The sequence below is a fragment of the Xenopus laevis genome, chromosome 1S (genome assembly GCF_017654675.1).
Source record: "Xenopus laevis strain J_2021 chromosome 1S, Xenopus_laevis_v10.1, whole genome shotgun sequence".
Taxonomy (NCBI): Eukaryota; Metazoa; Chordata; class Amphibia; order Anura; family Pipidae; genus Xenopus; species Xenopus laevis.
The window spans coordinates 141,142,795-141,160,395 of record NC_054372.1 but is presented as its reverse complement, the minus strand read 5'-3'; the positions used below and the strand labels follow the sequence as shown (position 1 = coordinate 141,160,395).

Genomic DNA, 17,601 nt, shown 5'->3' with positions numbered 1-17,601 from the left:
TATTTAACGCTCTGAACTGAGAGGATAAATGTGGATAACATCCAATTACAAATGTAATTACAAATGTAAGCCACAGCACAATCTAAGTGAATTAAAACCGCTACACGTCTCTGTTCATAACAAATGGTTTCAACTCCTGGTGCTTTTTGGGGGAACCTAATAAAATTAATAAGTCCATTTCTAAGCACAAGGTAATAATATTTTGTGTTTTTAACTAACTTGTCTTAGCTGAGTGTGAGGATTTTGCCTGTGCATACTAGTCAGGAGCCAAATTTAAGCACTGGATCTATTTGTTATTCGCAGAAACATACGTAGTCCTCTGTATTCATTTAGTGCACTCTGTAATGCCCCTTGTATTGGTTTGCCAAGGATACACTCTGGACATTTTATCTGTTAGCACCAGTCACAAGCCGTGATGCAGTACAGTTACACTGTAGACTTAAAGGAGAACTAAAGCCTAACTAAAGAAGTAGGCTAGAAAATGTTGTACATTATGTTTTGGGCTTCTGTACCAGTCCAAGGCAACCACAGCCCTTTAGCAGGGAAGATCTGTGTCTCCAAAGATGCCCCAGTAGCTCCCCATCTTCTTTTCTGCAGATTCACTGCACAAGCTCTGTGCTGCTGTCACTTACTGAGTTAGGGACCAACTCACAATATACAGTATATACAGAATAGAAATGCCACAATATAAGGCTGATTAGTACTTAATTCAGATAATTACTTTGTGTCCGCTTAGAAACCAGTGCAATTAGCATCAGAATCATCTTATATTACAATATCAGCTTATATTACAGACAAACCTGATTTTCTGCTTGTAAATTTGCAACAACCCCTAAGCTTAGCTTCTCAACAGCTGCTCAGAGCCCACTGAGCATGTGAGTGTCACAGACACTTTCCAAGATGGTGACCCCCAGTGACAAGTTTGAAGTCCTGGATCATTGCTGCTATTGAGATGCTGACATTTTAGACTGGTACAATAAGTTCAGTATGTAAAATATGGCATTTTTATTTTAAATATTCTTTATTTTCAAATTTAAAGCAGGGAAGTATGAGGGAAGGGGTACAGAAAATAAAAAGAGGGGAAGGTACTGGGATATGGCATTTTTAAACATGTTAATTTTTAGGGTTTAGTTCTCCTTTAAACCACACTGAACATTCCCCAGTTTGTTTCAACTGCTTCCTTTTAGAACACAGGGAAGGCCAGTAGGTTACATGTGTGTGTGTGAATAAGATTCACTAAACATCAATATTGCTCTATAACAATATTTGTATTTATTAAAGAAAATAATGAATTTAACTGAATCCTAAGCATATGGAACTAATTCTGAATGCATCTCATTTAGATTGACCCCTTAAGAAAGCTGTTCTGCTGTTCTTATTCATCACTATTAATCATTATTGAAAGAAAATGTAAACATTATCTATAACCTGCTTTGGGATTCAGACAGCTAATTTGATTGAATTGATCAAAATTCCTGTAAACATCAGATATTTAGAAAACCTACAGGACAGCCCATTTGATCATTGATAAAACCTAAGATAAAGTTGATTGCAAAGTACTTTGAACCCCATGTAATTTTTTTGGTAAAAATCCTGTTATCAGAAAACATGTTTTTTTTCAAAACGCATCAGTTAATAGTGCTACTCCAGCAGAATTCTGCACTGAAATTAATTTCTCAAAAGAGCAAACAGATTTTTTTATATTCAATTTTGAAATCTGACATGGGGCTAGACATTTTGTCAATTTCCCAGCTGCCCCTGGTCATGTGACTTTAGGAGAAAATGCTTTCTGGCAGGCTGCTGTTTTTCCTTCTCAATGTAACTGAATGTGTCTCAGTGAGACATGGGTTTTTACTATTGAGTGTTGTTCTTAGATCTACCAGGCAGCTGTTATCTTGTGTTAGGGAGCTGCTATCTGGTTACCTTCCCATTGTTATTTTGTTTGGCTGCTGGGGGGGGGGGGAAAGGGAGGGAGGTGATATCACTCCAACTTGCAGTACAGCAGTAAAGAGTGATTGAAGTTTATCAGAGCACAAGTCACATGACTTGGGGCAGCTGGGAAATTGACAATATGTCTAGCCCCATGTCAGATTTCAAATTTGAATATAAAAAAAATCTGTTTGCTCTTTTGAGAAATGGATTTCAGTGCAGAATTCTGCTGGAGTAGCACTATTAAAGGGGTTGTTCACCTTCAAACAACTAGTTGTTATCAGATAGATCACCAGAAATAACGACTTTTTCCAATGACTTTCTATTTTCTATGTGTCACGGTTTTTCTAATATTGAAGTATGAAGTGTCATTTCTCTCCTTCTGAAGCAGCTCTGGGAGGGGGGGTCGCCGATCCTGTAAACTGTTCTAAATTGATACATTTAGTTGATACATTTCATATCTTTGTCCCTGCTGAGCAGAATCTCTGGGTTTCATTACAGGCAGCTGTTAGAATTGATACAATTGTTGCTAATACTCCAGAGATGCTGCTGAGAAATGGATCAACTAAATGTTGCAAAATTGTAACAGTTCAGAATCTGCACCTGAATTACTGAGCTGTCAGACTCAAACACCAGAGACAGGGACATTCAACTTTAAACTTAGATTTTGGAAAAAACGTAAAAAATAAATAATGGAAAGTAATTGGAAAAAGTCATTATTTCTAGGGAACAATCTAAAAACAGCTAAATTGAAAAAAGTGTTTGGAAGGTGAACAACCCCTTTAAACCTACATACAGGTCTCCTGTAGACCAAGTTTTTGTTCTGTAGACAGTATGTGTTCTCCTAGCAAATGCAGGTTGTGCTGAAGAACTGTTTCACATTCTGTATTAACACTAACTGCTCTGCATAATGCACACTCTGTAGTTAGGTCAGAGGTCACCACACGGCATAATGTAATTAACCATTTGAGTGCTCAAACCATGCTTTAGAAGCTTACAAGCCATGTCTGGAACGGTGAGTAGGGAAAATACAGCAAGGGTTACTACAATACCACAATTAAACTCACTTTCTATTCATTCCTATGGGATTTTTAAAAGCATATTTATCTATTGGTGAATTCCAGTGATAAATATGAGTCTAAAAATCCCATAGGAATGAATAGAAAGTGGGTGAGTTTTTCTATGGTGAGTTCTAACCTCACATTTTGATAAATCTGCCCCTACGTGTCAAGCTGCAGATGGAGTTAACAGACTTGGCATGATAGAGCTGAATGCATACAGTCAGTGCTCAGAATGTATCCTGGCTCCAGCATAAATGAAGAGGCTAATACAGTACATGCTGTGTTAAATATATCAAATGTTTTTTTTTTTTGTGATTTAAATATTTCAAATGTTTGACTGAAGTATACAGCTCTAAATACAGTTCGTTTGAATTCCAGACTACTGTTGATATAAAGGTTTAATGGATAAAGCCTTAAGCAAAAGGGCAGTTTTGGAGAGAATAACTATTCTATGTAAATGACAAATCTTGCCCTCATTCCTTACTGTTCATTTTAGGCATTGATTCTTATACGTTGGACCAGTGACATTTATGGGGCCATCAATATTATGGCTACCAAAAGAAAAATGTCCTTATTCACTGTGTTAGTAACTTGTACTACTGTCTGCATACCTTTATACATACATTTTATGCAATGAATTTCTTCTTATTTTGCTTCTAATATGAATCGAGGTGGTCTTATAAATTTCTATATATTTTAAGGATCACTGCTTGAAATTGTTTCTTATATGTTAAGGGAAAAAAATTAACGGAAGCTAAGTGACTAATAAAGTTGAAAAAGGTATCTCTTCCCATTGCAAAATTGTCAGTACTATGAGTGATGTGAACGTAGTGCTAATGAATTATTTGAATGAATGTCACTTTACTGTATTAAAGGGTTAGTATACGGTTATTTTTTTTATTTTGTGTCTGTCTAATGAAAGTATGAAGGGGAGTGCTGCTACAGTATTATGCTGCCTACTTCTATCACTTCTGTTTTGTTTTTGTTTTCACCTCTATACAAGAAACCAGCAGATTTTTAATCTTAAACGGCACTATGACAAACATTTATCTACCTCCTCCAGCAGACTTGCAGGTACTATGGGGGATTAATGTATGATATGGACAGGTGAATTTAACCATCTGTAGACTGGCTGTATCTGTCCATGATACTAGAATTATTTACCAATGCATGGAAGTGACAGGACCTAATGATATCTGGAGGTGGAGGCACCTCAGCTTGAACAATTCTTGTGTTATACACAGGGGCATAATAACAAGAGCACACGAGGCTCCCTGCCAGAAAACCTGTGCACAGTGACTCCGACCGGCACTCAACAACCCCCAACCCCTTGCCGCAAGCTTGCACAGACGTGAGTGCGTCAATTAAAGAAGAAGAAAAAGCGTGGTGGAGGATTTGAAAACTATAGAGGAAGTAGACCCCCCCCCCCCCGTGGGGCCTACTTCCTACTTCCACTGGTTATAGAATGGCCTTATTTGCAATTCTTTTGCTTCTAATATATGGGCCCCCCTAAGGCCCTTTAGAACAATGAAGACTGCCCCCAAATACGATTATTATTCTCCATTTAGACAATTTACCCCCTACCAACAGAATACTGGGAAATGAGAATATAGTGTGGGATAGTGGCTTTTGGCATGATTTCTTACATTTCCCTGATCAAAACAGTCCAGTGGGAAGGTGAGCAGGCTCTTGTTCAGGCAGGGACAGTCCAGTGGGAAGGTGAGCAGGCTCTTGTTCAGGCAGGGACAGTCCAGTGGGAAGGTGAGCAGGCTCTTGTTCAGGCAGGGACAGTCCAGTGGGAAGGTGAGCAGGCTCTTGTTCAGGCAGGGACAGCCCAGTGGGAAGGTGAGCAGGCTCTTGTTCAGGCAGGGGGTGCATTGGCCAGGGCTGAAGCAGAGTTAGTAAAAAACCATGATGAAAAATAATGTCGGATGAAACTTAACATGTCTTGCAGGTAATGCAAATTCCTGTGTTTTTGTATGTTTTGCATAACTCCCTGTTCCCCTCCCAGCATGGATTTGTGAGATGTCACTGGAAACCTGTCCCAAAGCCCCTGCCATTTTGGGGTTGATGTCGGATGTGGTCCAGGGCACCCATGAAACCTAGATCTCTTCAGCTGTGCCATGCCCTTTGTGTACAATTTCCATCAAGACCTATAGATCTTGTTCAAACAACCTGGGAAGTCTACCTGCACAAACAGGACCTGGTCAAACTGTTGTCTTGATTCTGTACTATACTCTCTACAACTGGGCCCTGTCCCCTAAAGAAACCCAGGATTAAGTAGCAGAGAGACGTTCCAGATTTGGATGAAAAGTGGAAGGATGCTCCTAAGATGGTTCCAGAGCTGTCTATTTATATGAGAGATTGATGTATTCAACATTTTTTAAAAAAAAAAATACATAATCCATGTAACAGTACATACATGGCCTTATATTCGTAACTTGACAGCTACACCTGTTTTGCTTTTTAAACGTCACACACTTGTCATAGTCTGATATAAAGTAAAGAATTCAGGTTGTCTTGAGGACAATTATAGTGATGTTGTTTTAAAAGGTTCCTGTAGGTGCTGTAGAAACAGTTACTCGCAGAGCTTAGCTGCAAAGTGTCTTGGTCTGAGCTTCTGCCTTTAATGTGTTAACCACAATACATATTGAGACATGTAAAGGTAAATTCCCACCTCCCAATGTACAGTGAATGCCTGAGTTTGCTGCTAAGCTCTGCAAGCACTTTGCATTGTTTTTGGAGGCAGAGAAATCAGGTTTGACTAAGGCAGACAGAGCCGATACCTTGCCCCAAGAATCTGAAATAGTTACTATTTACTCTTGTATCATTAAAGGAAAACTAAACCCCCAAAATTAATAATAAAGCAACAAATAGTTTAAATGAAATTAAGTGGCATATTAAAGAATCTTACCAAGCTGGAATACTGTATATAAATATTGCCCTTTTACATCTTGCCTTAAACCTGTGGCTCTGTGCTGCCTCAGAGATCACCTGACCAGAAATACTACAGATCTAACTGTAACAGGAAGAAGTGTGGAAGCAAAAGACACAACTCTGTTAATTGGCTCATGTGACCTAACGAGTATAGTTTGTTTGGTATGTTTGTGTGCACCGAGGATCCCAGGGGGCGGCCCTTACTTTTTACAATGGCAATTTTATATTTATGATTATCTAGTGGCACATAGGTATATGATTATGAAAATGGTTTATTTACTGTACATGAAGCAGGGTTTAAAATATATTTTAAAAGAGACCTACATTGTTAGGGGGGTATAGTTTTCCTATATTGTATATATACTGTGTATTGTGAGTTGGTCCCTAAAATTAGTTAACTAATAGTATTCTAGAGAATGTGCTGTAAATCAAAAGAATTGAAAATGGGGAGCTACTGAGGGCTGTTTTGGATTAAAGGACCAGCAATTCCAGAAAAAAAGTATTAAAGTAATTAAAAAATAAAATGTACTGTTGTGCTGCAAGGGTACAATTGGTTTATTCTCAGGGCCGGATTTACATACCAGGCGCCCCTAGGCCCAATGCCATTCGTCACCCCTGTCTCCTCCCCTTTAGGGTAGGACTACACTAACGATTCTGGCGTGATCCGACACGCTACGACAAAACGCATGTGACAAAGCTGAGGTAAGAGATAGAATTGTCGCATGGTGTCGCAGCGTTGATCCGACACGACATGACTGTCGCATGGAGACGCTGCACGCGTCGGATCGCGCCGGAATCGTTCGTGTAGTCCTACCCTAATTTGTGCAAATTTTCATCGGAACCTGAGCAATGGGGATTGTGCATGGGAAATTAAAAAAATTATTGTATCTCCTGCGCATCCCCAGTGTTTTTTAACCAATGTGGGTGTAGTTGGGCAGCATGCCGCCCCCTAAAATCCTGCCGCCTTAGGCCCGGGCCTTGGGGGTCTTTCCACAAATCCGGGGCTGGACATTCTACTATAGTTTATATAAACAAGCTGCTGTGTAGCCATGAGGGGCAGCCATTCAAAGCTGAAAAAGGAGAAATGGCACAGGATACACAGCAGATAACAGATAAGCTCTGTAGTATTAAATGGGATTCTCAAACGTATCTATTATCTACTGTGTATACTGTGCTTTGAATGGCTGCCCCCATGGTTACACAATTGCTTGCTTATATAAACTATAGTACTTTTTCTGAAGCAAGCATACCAATTTTACCACTGCAGGACAACAGTACACTATACTGTCATTCCTTTAAAACCCTTACATTTTTTGCGTTAATGAAGTTCTGCATAGAAGCATCTAAGGATATACTAAATTGGCCCATTGGTATGAATCTTAACAGTAGCAGCATATATGTTGTTTTGGTTTAACACTGAAAAAGATACCTGCTCTTGTCTGTCTTGCTTTATCTGCATCCTGACCTGCCACTCACTGACCATCCTAAACATAATTGCGACTTCAATATAGACCAGAATATTAAATATAAAATATGAGGTGTTTTCTTGTTGCTCTAAAAGAGAATGTGATTATAAAGGTGGCCATACACAGGGGCGTAACTATAGAGGAAGCAGACCCTGCGGCTGCAGGGGGGCCCAGGAGGTATAGGGGGCCCAGGAGGTATAGGGGCTCCATGGGCCCTAATTCATATAAAATTTCAATAAATATTGGAGAAACAAGTCAACCCCAAAACATTTTGGGGGCCTGAAAAATAATTTGCTGTGGGGCCCAGTAATATCTAGTTACGCCACTGTCCATACACACTATTATATGGTGCAGGTATGGTGGGAGACAAGGTGATTGATATTGGCAAAAGCCTTGGATATCAGTTGTCTCGCTGATCGGACAGGATGGAAAAATATCATACATCTTTGGGGGGCTGTTTGGGCCTCTATGTAGTTGAAATGCCTTGAAAAAGCCTACTTTGAAACTCATTCTGGACCTGATGCTGAATGGTCAGACAGAGGTAGAATTTCTTTGTTTCTACCTGTATATATGATTATATATGATAACTATGGATAAATATATAAGGGGATCATATAATAATCTCTCTAATGCTTTATTTACCAGTAGGTCTTTCCAGCTGACGCAAGGTCACCCATTCCGATTAGAAGAAAAGAGGTTCCGCCTAAATATTCGGAAGGGGTTTTTTACAGTGAAAGCTGTGAAGATGTGGAATTCTCTCCCTGAATCAGTTGTACAGGCTGATACATTAGATAGCTTTAAGAAGGGGTTGGATGGCTTTTTAGCAAGTAAGGGAATACAGGGTTATGGGAAATAGCTCATAGTCCAAGTTGATCCAGGGACTAGTCCGATTGCCATTTTGGAGTCAGGAAGGAATTTTTCCCCCTCTAAGGCAAATTGGAGAGGCTTCAGATGGGTTTTTTGCCTTCCTCTGGATCAACTGGCAGATAGGTAGTTAATAAAAAAAAAAAAAGGTTGAACTCGATGGACATGTGTCTTTTTTCAACCTTACTTACTATGTTACTATGTTAACCCCTTGAATGCTACAAAGGTCTGTTTTAATGCAAAAAAAACATTTATGTTATGTCTCTGCTCCTTACCCTCACTGGCTTTCTACACTTCAGCATAAACAGAGTGTTATTATTTTAATATTCTATAGGCCCCTGCCACCAATTTTTTTTTTTTTTTTTAAAAATTATAAGGGGGCCCTGACCATCAATAGCTTTTTATAACGTGTGTGGGGAGGTTACTTTTTTAGCTGATGTCTGTGTGGTCTTGGGGCGGGATGGAGTGGGGTTGTGTGGAGTGGGCGGGATGGAGTGGGGCTTGGGTGGAGTGGGCGGGATGGAGTGGGGCGTTGGCGCTAGTGTGGGCAGGGCCCAGGGGGCCCCGAAAATGTTGTTGTACGGGGCCCTGTGATTTCTAATGGCGCCCCTGATTCCAGGAGTAAACTACAAATGCCAGCTTCTGAACAAGATCTAGGTACGAAATAAACTTGGCAAAATATGAAAATGAAGCCGTTTTCGTGGCTATCCTCTATTGTACGTTTTTTCTCGTATGAATAACATTGTCACTAAATTTTACTGCCTTACTGGTGAGGATGGTGAAATAAAAAGAGGTGGCATGGCATGACCCTGGCCTGAAGTGCAGTGTTGTTTGTACCCTCTCCTCCCAGTACACTCATGTTTAGATATTTACCAGCAATACGGAACGTTTTGTGAGAGGAATAAATGGCGTGAACTGTCAGTTACACGGCAGTAGTAAAGGAATTATTGGCTGATCCAGTCCCCCAGTGCCTCACGCGCATATATTAAGAACGAACCTGCCCAAACCGGTTTCCTCAGACACTTTGTTGTTTCGGCTCAGAGCTCAGCTTGTCTTGTGCCCTCGCCGCATCCGTTATCACAACATGGTGTCCCGTTCAAGGCTATTGCTGCTGATTGCTGAGTTGTTTATGGTTTATAAGAAACGAGCACATTTGCCTGTATTATTCGCTTGTGGTGCCCTCAACACTTTCACGGCAATTTCTAGACAAATCAACAGAGGAAAAGAGGCGTTTATTAAGCGAAGGGGGGTCCATGAATCGTACAGTTACACAGCACTTTATTAACCATTGTAACGCCATTTTCGTCGACTGCAGGGGCTGTAGTTTAGGAACAGATAGGAGTGGGGGGCAGAACATAAATATCTGCTGTTGTCATCAGGGGGCTAAAAGGTTCCAATTCAACCGCATCTGTAAAAATCCGAAGCAGGGTCAGCAATGGAATCGATGCCCCGAGATCGTCCCCTACAATGACACCCTGCCAGCGCTAATAACGAGGTACAATTGTGGCACTCGCGTGACAGCCCCGCCCCCACAGCTGTTCTCTGTTCAATCCCCGCAGAGCAGGCGATGTGTCGGCCTATTAGGGCTCAGCCCAAAACATGAGGGGAGGTACAAGCACGAGAAAAACAAGCCAAGAAAAGTCAGTCAAGGAATCGCAGCAGCAGCACCCACCAAAGAAAGAGCGAGAGCCCACAGGCAGTTACCAGGGATCGAGCGCAAGAGACAATGGCTGTGAGGGTGTTACCGCACCTGCTTCTTGTGCTGCTCAGTGTGGAGGTGACGGCAGGGACACCCGGTGGGTACTAAATGGGGGAGCCCTGCAGGCGCAGTACATCACACAGAGTAAACTAGGCGCATTGAAGGGGTGAGAGGAAGCAGCTCCAGCCCTGTCTGCTGCACTCGCTAACATTTACTTCCAGATTGCTGGGATCAGGGCTTCCTGGCAGTCACTTAACCTCCTAACTAGTGGGTTGCGCCAACTCTGAATGACCTGCATTGAAACTACACCAATGACATGTATAATGATATGTATAATGATATGTATATAATGATCGTGTATACAGGTGCAGCCCAGCAGCGCATTTGTAATATTTGCCCTGTGTTTTGAAGGGAACTGGCGACCCTTCCTGCAAATGATCACTTGCGGGCCCCGAGCTGTTCAGCTGTAACGCTGGATACTGGGTGGCCTTTTGCTGTAAAGACCAGGATCCCTCCAGTGATTTGTATCTGCTTTTATTCACAAAAACGAAACATACGCACATAAGAGACCTTTAACTACATCCTTTCTGCTGTGCCACTAACACGTCTTTATCATTCGAGGCTGAGATCACGTGTGGACTTGTTTTTCACGCTATTCGCGATGTGATTGGCTCTTTCTTGTCTCAGAGCCTCTCTTTTTATTATTGAGCGTTTCCGCTTCCTAATCAGTAAACAGGGTGACGTGACTTAATGGCCACGCCTAGTTTTTAACATCAGGCATCTTATAGTTTGTTACTTTCTCATTCTCTGGGCTGTGCTCGTGTGTGCGCTCGGGGGATTGAAGAAATTCCCTTTTCAAGTCCATTGCTGCAAAGCAAGCCAGTAATTCGACAGCCATGCAGTAACATCTGAATTGCATTTATTATTGTCAGTTTTACATTTGTCACACTGATTTAGTTCCTATCTTTATTTTTAAGGCCACTGGTATGTTAAGTTATGACAAGCTCATGGTAACCTGGGTGTCCTCATTACAGCTTTTTACCAAACACCCGAATTCCATGGCCACTCTGTGCAGTCCATGTTACAGGCAGACTGTAGTTAGAACTTATCATTAACAGAGTGACAATTTGATTCTGTGAAGTCAAAAGATGCTTTGCTGTGGTTCTCACAATGGGTCTATGTTTATTGCTAGAAATCAGCTGAAACCATTAAATACTGGTGAATGTAATTCATTTTTAGAAAGTAAGCTTTAATAAGCTGCAAAAATTCTTTAATTTTTGTGTATCTCCTTAATGGGGCAGGAAAAACTCTATTTAACCTTTACCCTCACCCATCCCTAACCTGCAAAGTTCAACCCAAACCTGACCATAACCTGCAAAACCTTAACATAAATCCATCCCTAACCTGCAAAACTTTAACACGCCCCAACCCTTATCTGCAAAACCTAACCCACACCAACCCTAACCTGCAAAATATTGGTAGGATTTGCTCTAGCAATTTTCTGCTCCGTACGCTACTTCTGCACATGCCTCAAGTTCCATGACAGGAAATCTTTGGGAACAGAAGAGGAGTGTACTTCCCCAGCCTGACCTGCACCCAACTCTAACCCACAATGGTCACCCAGATTTCAACACCCACCTGCCTGACCCCTGGGTTTCAGGTCAAGCCGCGCGTAACTAATGGGATGGAAGATCAGTCCTTTATACTATGCTCTAGCCATGCAACTAATTATTCTGTCTTAAGTAAGGATGCACTAAATCCAATATTTTGGTTTGGCCGAATCCTTTGTGAAAGATTTGGCCAAATACCGAATCCACATTTTTTTTTAACTTCCATGTTTGTGTGAGAAAAGTCACAAGACATTAAGGATTCAGATTGGCCAGGATCTTGGATTTGGCTGAATCCTAGTAAAAAATGCATAATACTGGCCAAATCCCAAACCAAATACTGGATGCAAACATTACCAATCAGAATCATTTACCCTCTCCAAGTTTTACTTCTTTGCATACAGGATCTGAGAGTTTTTAGAAGCGAATGTTAGCACTGTAAATGAATACATTTTCTCTTTAAAACAACATTATATATCTTTTCACATTGTTTTCAGGCATCCAAAAACAGTATTTTGAGGGGTGATACCCAGTGAAAACAACACATTTTTTACATCACTGTTAAATAAAATAAATACAATTTTCTCACTGATGTTGTGCTTCCTTATCCAACAGCTCCTGATGTGACCGAATTACCACAGAACCAAATTAAGCTGACAGAAACCATGTCACTTTACAAAGAGCCTGAAGAAACTGTACAGACACAGGAGCAGCCAGTTGTTGCACAGCCTGTAATTAGTATTAGTGAACGGGTGCAGGTTAATCGCAAAGAGAAAAAGGATCTTGGAACACTAGGTAAGATTCTGTTCTCTGCATACATACAGTAGTATAAGTCAGAATTGGATACATTTGAATTAAATGTATTTTCAGAGTTTGTCAGTATGTATATAGATTGCAGGTGCTAGATTAAAAATGTGTATTGTACAGTCTTGTTCAGAAGCAGTGTGTTTAAAAATCCTAATAGCTTTTATTTTCATACACGCAAATGCATTGGGAACACTGCACATTCTATTCCAAATCAAAACATAAAATTTAAATCAAATTTGACTTATTCTATTACTCTACTACACCTACTAGTAAATAATTTGTCATGTAGAAATATAATTTCTACCAAAAATAATGATTGATCAGGTTAGTAATGTTGGACTGCTATTATTCTGAACACAGCTGTATACATGTGTGCCATATGTTATGTAGGCTCCCCCATGTGTCAACAAATAAATAAACTCACTCAGTTGATGTTTTGGGAGTAAACAGGATAGCAAATAAAGCTGTTTATACATAGTGAGAGCCATTACCAGATAAGCGGATCTCAGTCTGATTTGGCCACCCATGGTCTGGGGTCGGATTATACAGCGGCCTACATAATCACTTTGTATGAGGACCACATCAATACACCAGTGATCTTTGCTCATCAGGTTTTTAAAAGTTGCTCAATAGATATCTGGAAGATTTCCAGCCATATATTGATCGGACAGACCCAAAGGGCCAGTAAGCTGCTGACTTGCTCTTGAAGCCAAGTCACCAGTTTTTAAAGGCCATTTCTGCCCAGCTGTAGGGATCATTTCACATCTCACTGAAAGTCCATTCAAAAACATTTTTTGAGCATCATACTGCATTTTAGGTACTTGGCAGACTGTAATGCATACAGAATTCACAAAATACATAAACGATTAATGGCAATACAAGGGTTTTGATGTGTTCACTGTGCATTTCAAAGAAGGATATACAAATTAATAATTTCTGATGTAAAGCTAACCAAAATCTGAACCCCAGTTCTCATTAATGTAATGATATAAATCACTGCATCATCTGTGAATAAAATTGTCACATGCAGCTGTCTGTAAATTTAAGGGGCGTATTTATTCACATTGGAGACAAACCTGTGCTAGCAACCAATCAGATCTTTGCTTATATGTTATATAACTAGTAGCATACTGTTCAGATTGAATTGCTGATTGGTTGCTATCTGCAATCTCACCGGTGATGTTTGTTTTTGAAATCGGAATCCTACAAGTAATATAGGGATTTGGCTTAATCTTGAATTAGGTGCATTCTTTATTTCACTACACGCATACTGAAAAGTCTATGTAGAAGGGTTTGAAGGGGCCTTCAGGCTAAGCCAACTATTTTCTACTTTGGAGCTGACATCTGGGGAATATCTGATTCAGACTATTCGCAGAAAACGTGTCAAAATATAGGTAATGTCTCTTAAATGCTCTTAATATTTTCTCTCTTCAGGTTACATTCTGGGGATCCTCATGGTAGTGATAATCATTGCAATTGGCAGTGGCCTTATTGTTGGATATATATATAAAAGGTAAATGGACAACGTAGCATGCTTTGTACATTCTAGCATTATTCCTTTTGCCCTACTGTATGCCCAGTGATGATCCAGCATTTGTTTTTCTTGTATTTAAATAATTCATTGATTATTCTCCAATCTCCTCTTTAGAGGCAGGGATCTAAAGCAGCAGCATGATGAACAGATAGAGGAGCGACGACAGCAGCGCATAAATCTACCACTCTCCGCATTTTTGAATCCCACATGTGATATTGTTGATGAGAATAATATAGAGGTGCTGTCCAATCATACTCCAAACACAACACAGGATGGTGTGGCTCCTCTAATGGGCTGTGCAGGGACCCCTGGGGCATGAATAAGTAACATCTGAACAGATGATGATCGATAAGAAGCTTGACATAAGATGGTACCATCGCACATTGCAGTTCTGTGACATTGCTGTGCAGGAGCACAGTGTCGGGAAGTGACATCTTTTCTCAGATATTTTTTTTGTGTGTACACTTTCGTGCCTGGTTTTTGTCATTATTAAACTATATGCCGTCAAGCTTTCTGCCAATGGCTAAAGACTGCTTACGCCAGCCCTTCTTTGTTGCTCTTAGATGGGAGCCTTGGTCTTTGCATAGAAGATTATGTGGAGACAGTGGAGAAGATCTGTTGGCGTGGTCTATGTGTGTTTGATGTCATGGAATTTGGGAACAGGAAATGCCTAGAGAGGTGCTCTTCTGCTGTAACTATGTTGGCATATAGCACAAGATTCTTAGGAAAACTAAATTCCATGAACTACTACAAATGCATGTGTGCAGCATCTAGCAGGTGAAATGCCTTGAAGCATGCCAAATCTGTTATGGGTCCAGTTCTGATGACAAAGTCTCGGTGTAAGCTTGGAAGTCCCTTTCCCACGCTCAGACTTTTTTTTTTTGTGCTGCTGAAGATAAGACTGGACAAAATTGAATGTACAAACTTTATGAAAAATTGTTTATTTTTTTTTTACATGAGCTTTTTGTTTCTATAAATAAAACATCTTTACCGTTGCTTGTTACTCATTTGTAAAACAAGGTAAGCAGTTCCCTAGAGCCTGTAACAAAGGTGCACCTGTTAACGTGGAGCGCTCACCTCACTGATACACACTTCTTGTAGTGTCAGGTGCTGGACTGGAGGACCCACTCCTGTTTTGGGGTCATAACAATATGTAAAAAGGAACCAGCAGCACACTGTGTTTAAGTTGCAAAAGTGCACCAAAAATTAATTTAGCCCACATCATACAATTAGGCAACGTTTCGGGCCCACCTGGCCCTTTATCAAGCCCTGTGTAACACCATGTCCAATCCTTTTAAAGTGAGAGCAAACAAAGGTGCAGACATTTGAGATGAAACTCAAACTGTGGCTCCAGTTTTGCTTTTTGGCTCAGTAGTAGAACTTCGAAGATGTTATGATGCTGGTCGAAAAACAAAGCAAAATAAAGTGACCCTGCCTCAGAGTCCTTTGATCAGTGGTGCTTTTTCCAGGCTGCGAACCACAGATTTTGCAGGTATTTCTCACTTTGAGGCATAGAAAAAATTCCTTTTAAAAAGGTTATTTTAACCAATACCCTTAAAAGTAATATTACATTCTATGAATATTGCTATATATTCCCCCCCTAGAAAGGCTCTATTAAAAAGCACAAGACTAAAAGTGTGATCAATCTCTGATATTCAGATGGAAATGTATATGTTCCTGTGCTTAGATAGACAAAGTTCAGAATTTCTCCCATGTCTGCCCCTAAATATACCAAAAAAAATGTAAAACCATGTAACATCCTTAGTCTGTAACATGTTCTTTCTTTTCCCAGAAAGACTTTATGTGCAAAAAGCAGAGCATCCAGATGGAGGGGCAATAACCCTTAGGCATGAAAGCTCTTTACATTATTTACCATTTTATAAACCATTTAAAATTCCAGTTCTATGGATCTGAGACAGTGAGAATAAAGGGGGTCTGTTGCATATAAATCAAAAGCTTAAACATTTCATTCCTTTTTAAAGGACCAGTAACATCAAAAAATGTAATTGTTTTAAAGTAATAAATATATAATGCAGTGTTGCCCTGCACTAGTAAAACTGCTGTGTTTGCTTCAGAAACATTACTATTGTTTATATAAATAAGCTGCTGTGTAGCCATAGGGGCAGCTATTCAAAGGAGAAAAGGCTCAAGTTACACAGCATATAGCAGATAAGTTCTGTAGAACATAATGTTATCTGTTATCCATTATTTATCCTGTATATAGCCTTTTTTAAATTTCCACCATTGCTCCACAGCAGCTTGTTTATATGAACTATAGTAGTTTCTGAAGCAAACACATCAGTTTTACCAGTGCAGGGCAACACTACATGATATTTTCATTACTTTAAAACACTTTCATTTTTTGGTCTTACTGTTCCTTTAAGGCAGGGATCCCCAACCTTTAGAACCCGTGAGTAACATTCAGAAGTAAAAGGAGTTAGGGAGCAACACTAACATAAAAAAAATGTTTTTGGGGTGCCGATAAGTGCTGTGATTGGCCATTTGGTAGCCCCTATGTGGATTGTCAACCTACATTGAGACTCTGTTTGGCAGTGCAACTGGTTTTTATACAACCAAAACTTGCCTCCAAGCCTGGATTTCAAAAATAAACACCTGCTTTGAAGCAACTGTGCCCTCCAACTGTGAGGGTTGGAGAGCAACATGTTGCTTATGAGCTACTGGTTGGGGATCACTGCTTTAAGGGCTAGGGCATACTGGCTGATTTATAGTTATTTGCAGCTATGTAGACAGGGGACAAAATGCTTTTAATCAACCCCCAATCACTTCCAGATTTTTTGGACTTCTTCGGTCCCTGCTTCAGGTATAGTTATGTACCCACCACAGGGACCAAGGAAGTCCTGAAAGCTTGCATTTTATAATCTACTAATTTAGTCAACAAAAGGTATTGCCTAGTCTATATTTTGTGGTTTTGATCTATGGCTAACACTCCCTATCACTTTGCCTGAAAATGTTACTGGTTATTATTACATAAAATTGATGTCTGCTGCGTTTCCGAGCACTAACCTGTGCTTTCAGGTGATAACATTTGAGTCTTTTCTCCTGTGCACTAGATGTTACAAAATGCAGGATTGCCCCATGAGCTGCATGTATATTTCTTTTCCTGCTGCTTTATTTCTCCCAGCCCTGCCCAAAGTGCCTTTGTGTCTGGGAGGCTGTACTGTAATTAAATAACGCTCAAACATGCTTTAGCAAGAACCAAGCAAGCTCATGGCCTCTCACATATGGGGATATATCAGTTGAGTTATCTAATCCAATTATCTTTTGGTAGCTTAGAACAATAATTGAGCTGAACAACGTTCATTGTGTACTCCCTCAGTTCACTCACTGGGTTGGAACTAAAAATACCTAACTTGCAAAAAAATTTATAGTACTGTGTATGAGAATTGTCTCATTTAGAGAATTATTTTTACATGCAAATGCTTACGGTTGTATGGCCTTATGAATATCTTATCCATAAAATAAGGTCTATGAACATTTTCTACCTTAGTCAGCACATTTCACTAGAAGGGACACATCCAAAAGCATGTTCACACAGGCAAACGCAACCACTCTGGTTTTATGAAACATTACACTGGCTGAGAAGTTGCCAGCATAAACAAGCCTGGACAGATTAGTTAGCTACTGTTCTATATAAAATATTTCTTTGCTTAGCTTTAAAGAACAAATAAACCCCAAT

The 17,601-nt window shown here is 40.1% G+C and overlaps 1 protein-coding gene across 1 annotated transcript; it reads left to right on the top strand.

Moving 5' to 3' along the window:
* Positions 1–9,837: 9,837 nt before the first annotated feature.
* Positions 9,838–14,899, top strand: LOC121399485 (phosphoinositide-3-kinase-interacting protein 1-like). The gene is made up of 4 exons (XM_041580280.1): positions 9,838–10,053; positions 12,179–12,358; positions 13,805–13,883; positions 14,019–14,899. The coding sequence occupies exons 1-4, from the start codon at positions 9,984–9,986 to the stop codon at positions 14,221–14,223; spliced, it is 534 nt and encodes a 177-aa protein (XP_041436214.1). The 5' UTR covers positions 9,838–9,983; the 3' UTR covers positions 14,224–14,899.
* Positions 14,900–17,601: the final 2,702 nt, after the last annotated feature.

Excerpts from the sequence above, each read along its gene's own strand:
- LOC121399485 (XM_041580280.1), top strand. The coding sequence starts at position 9,984 with ATGGCTGTGAGGGTGTTACCGCACCTGCTTCTTGTGCTGCTCAGTGTG. Across the intron at positions 10,054-12,178 it reads GGTGACGGCAGGGACACCCG|CTCCTGATGTGACCGAATTA; the intron begins GTGGGTACTAAA and ends CTTATCCAACAG. Across the intron at positions 13,884-14,018 it reads GTTGGATATATATATAAAAG|AGGCAGGGATCTAAAGCAGC; the intron begins GTAAATGGACAA and ends TCTCCTCTTTAG.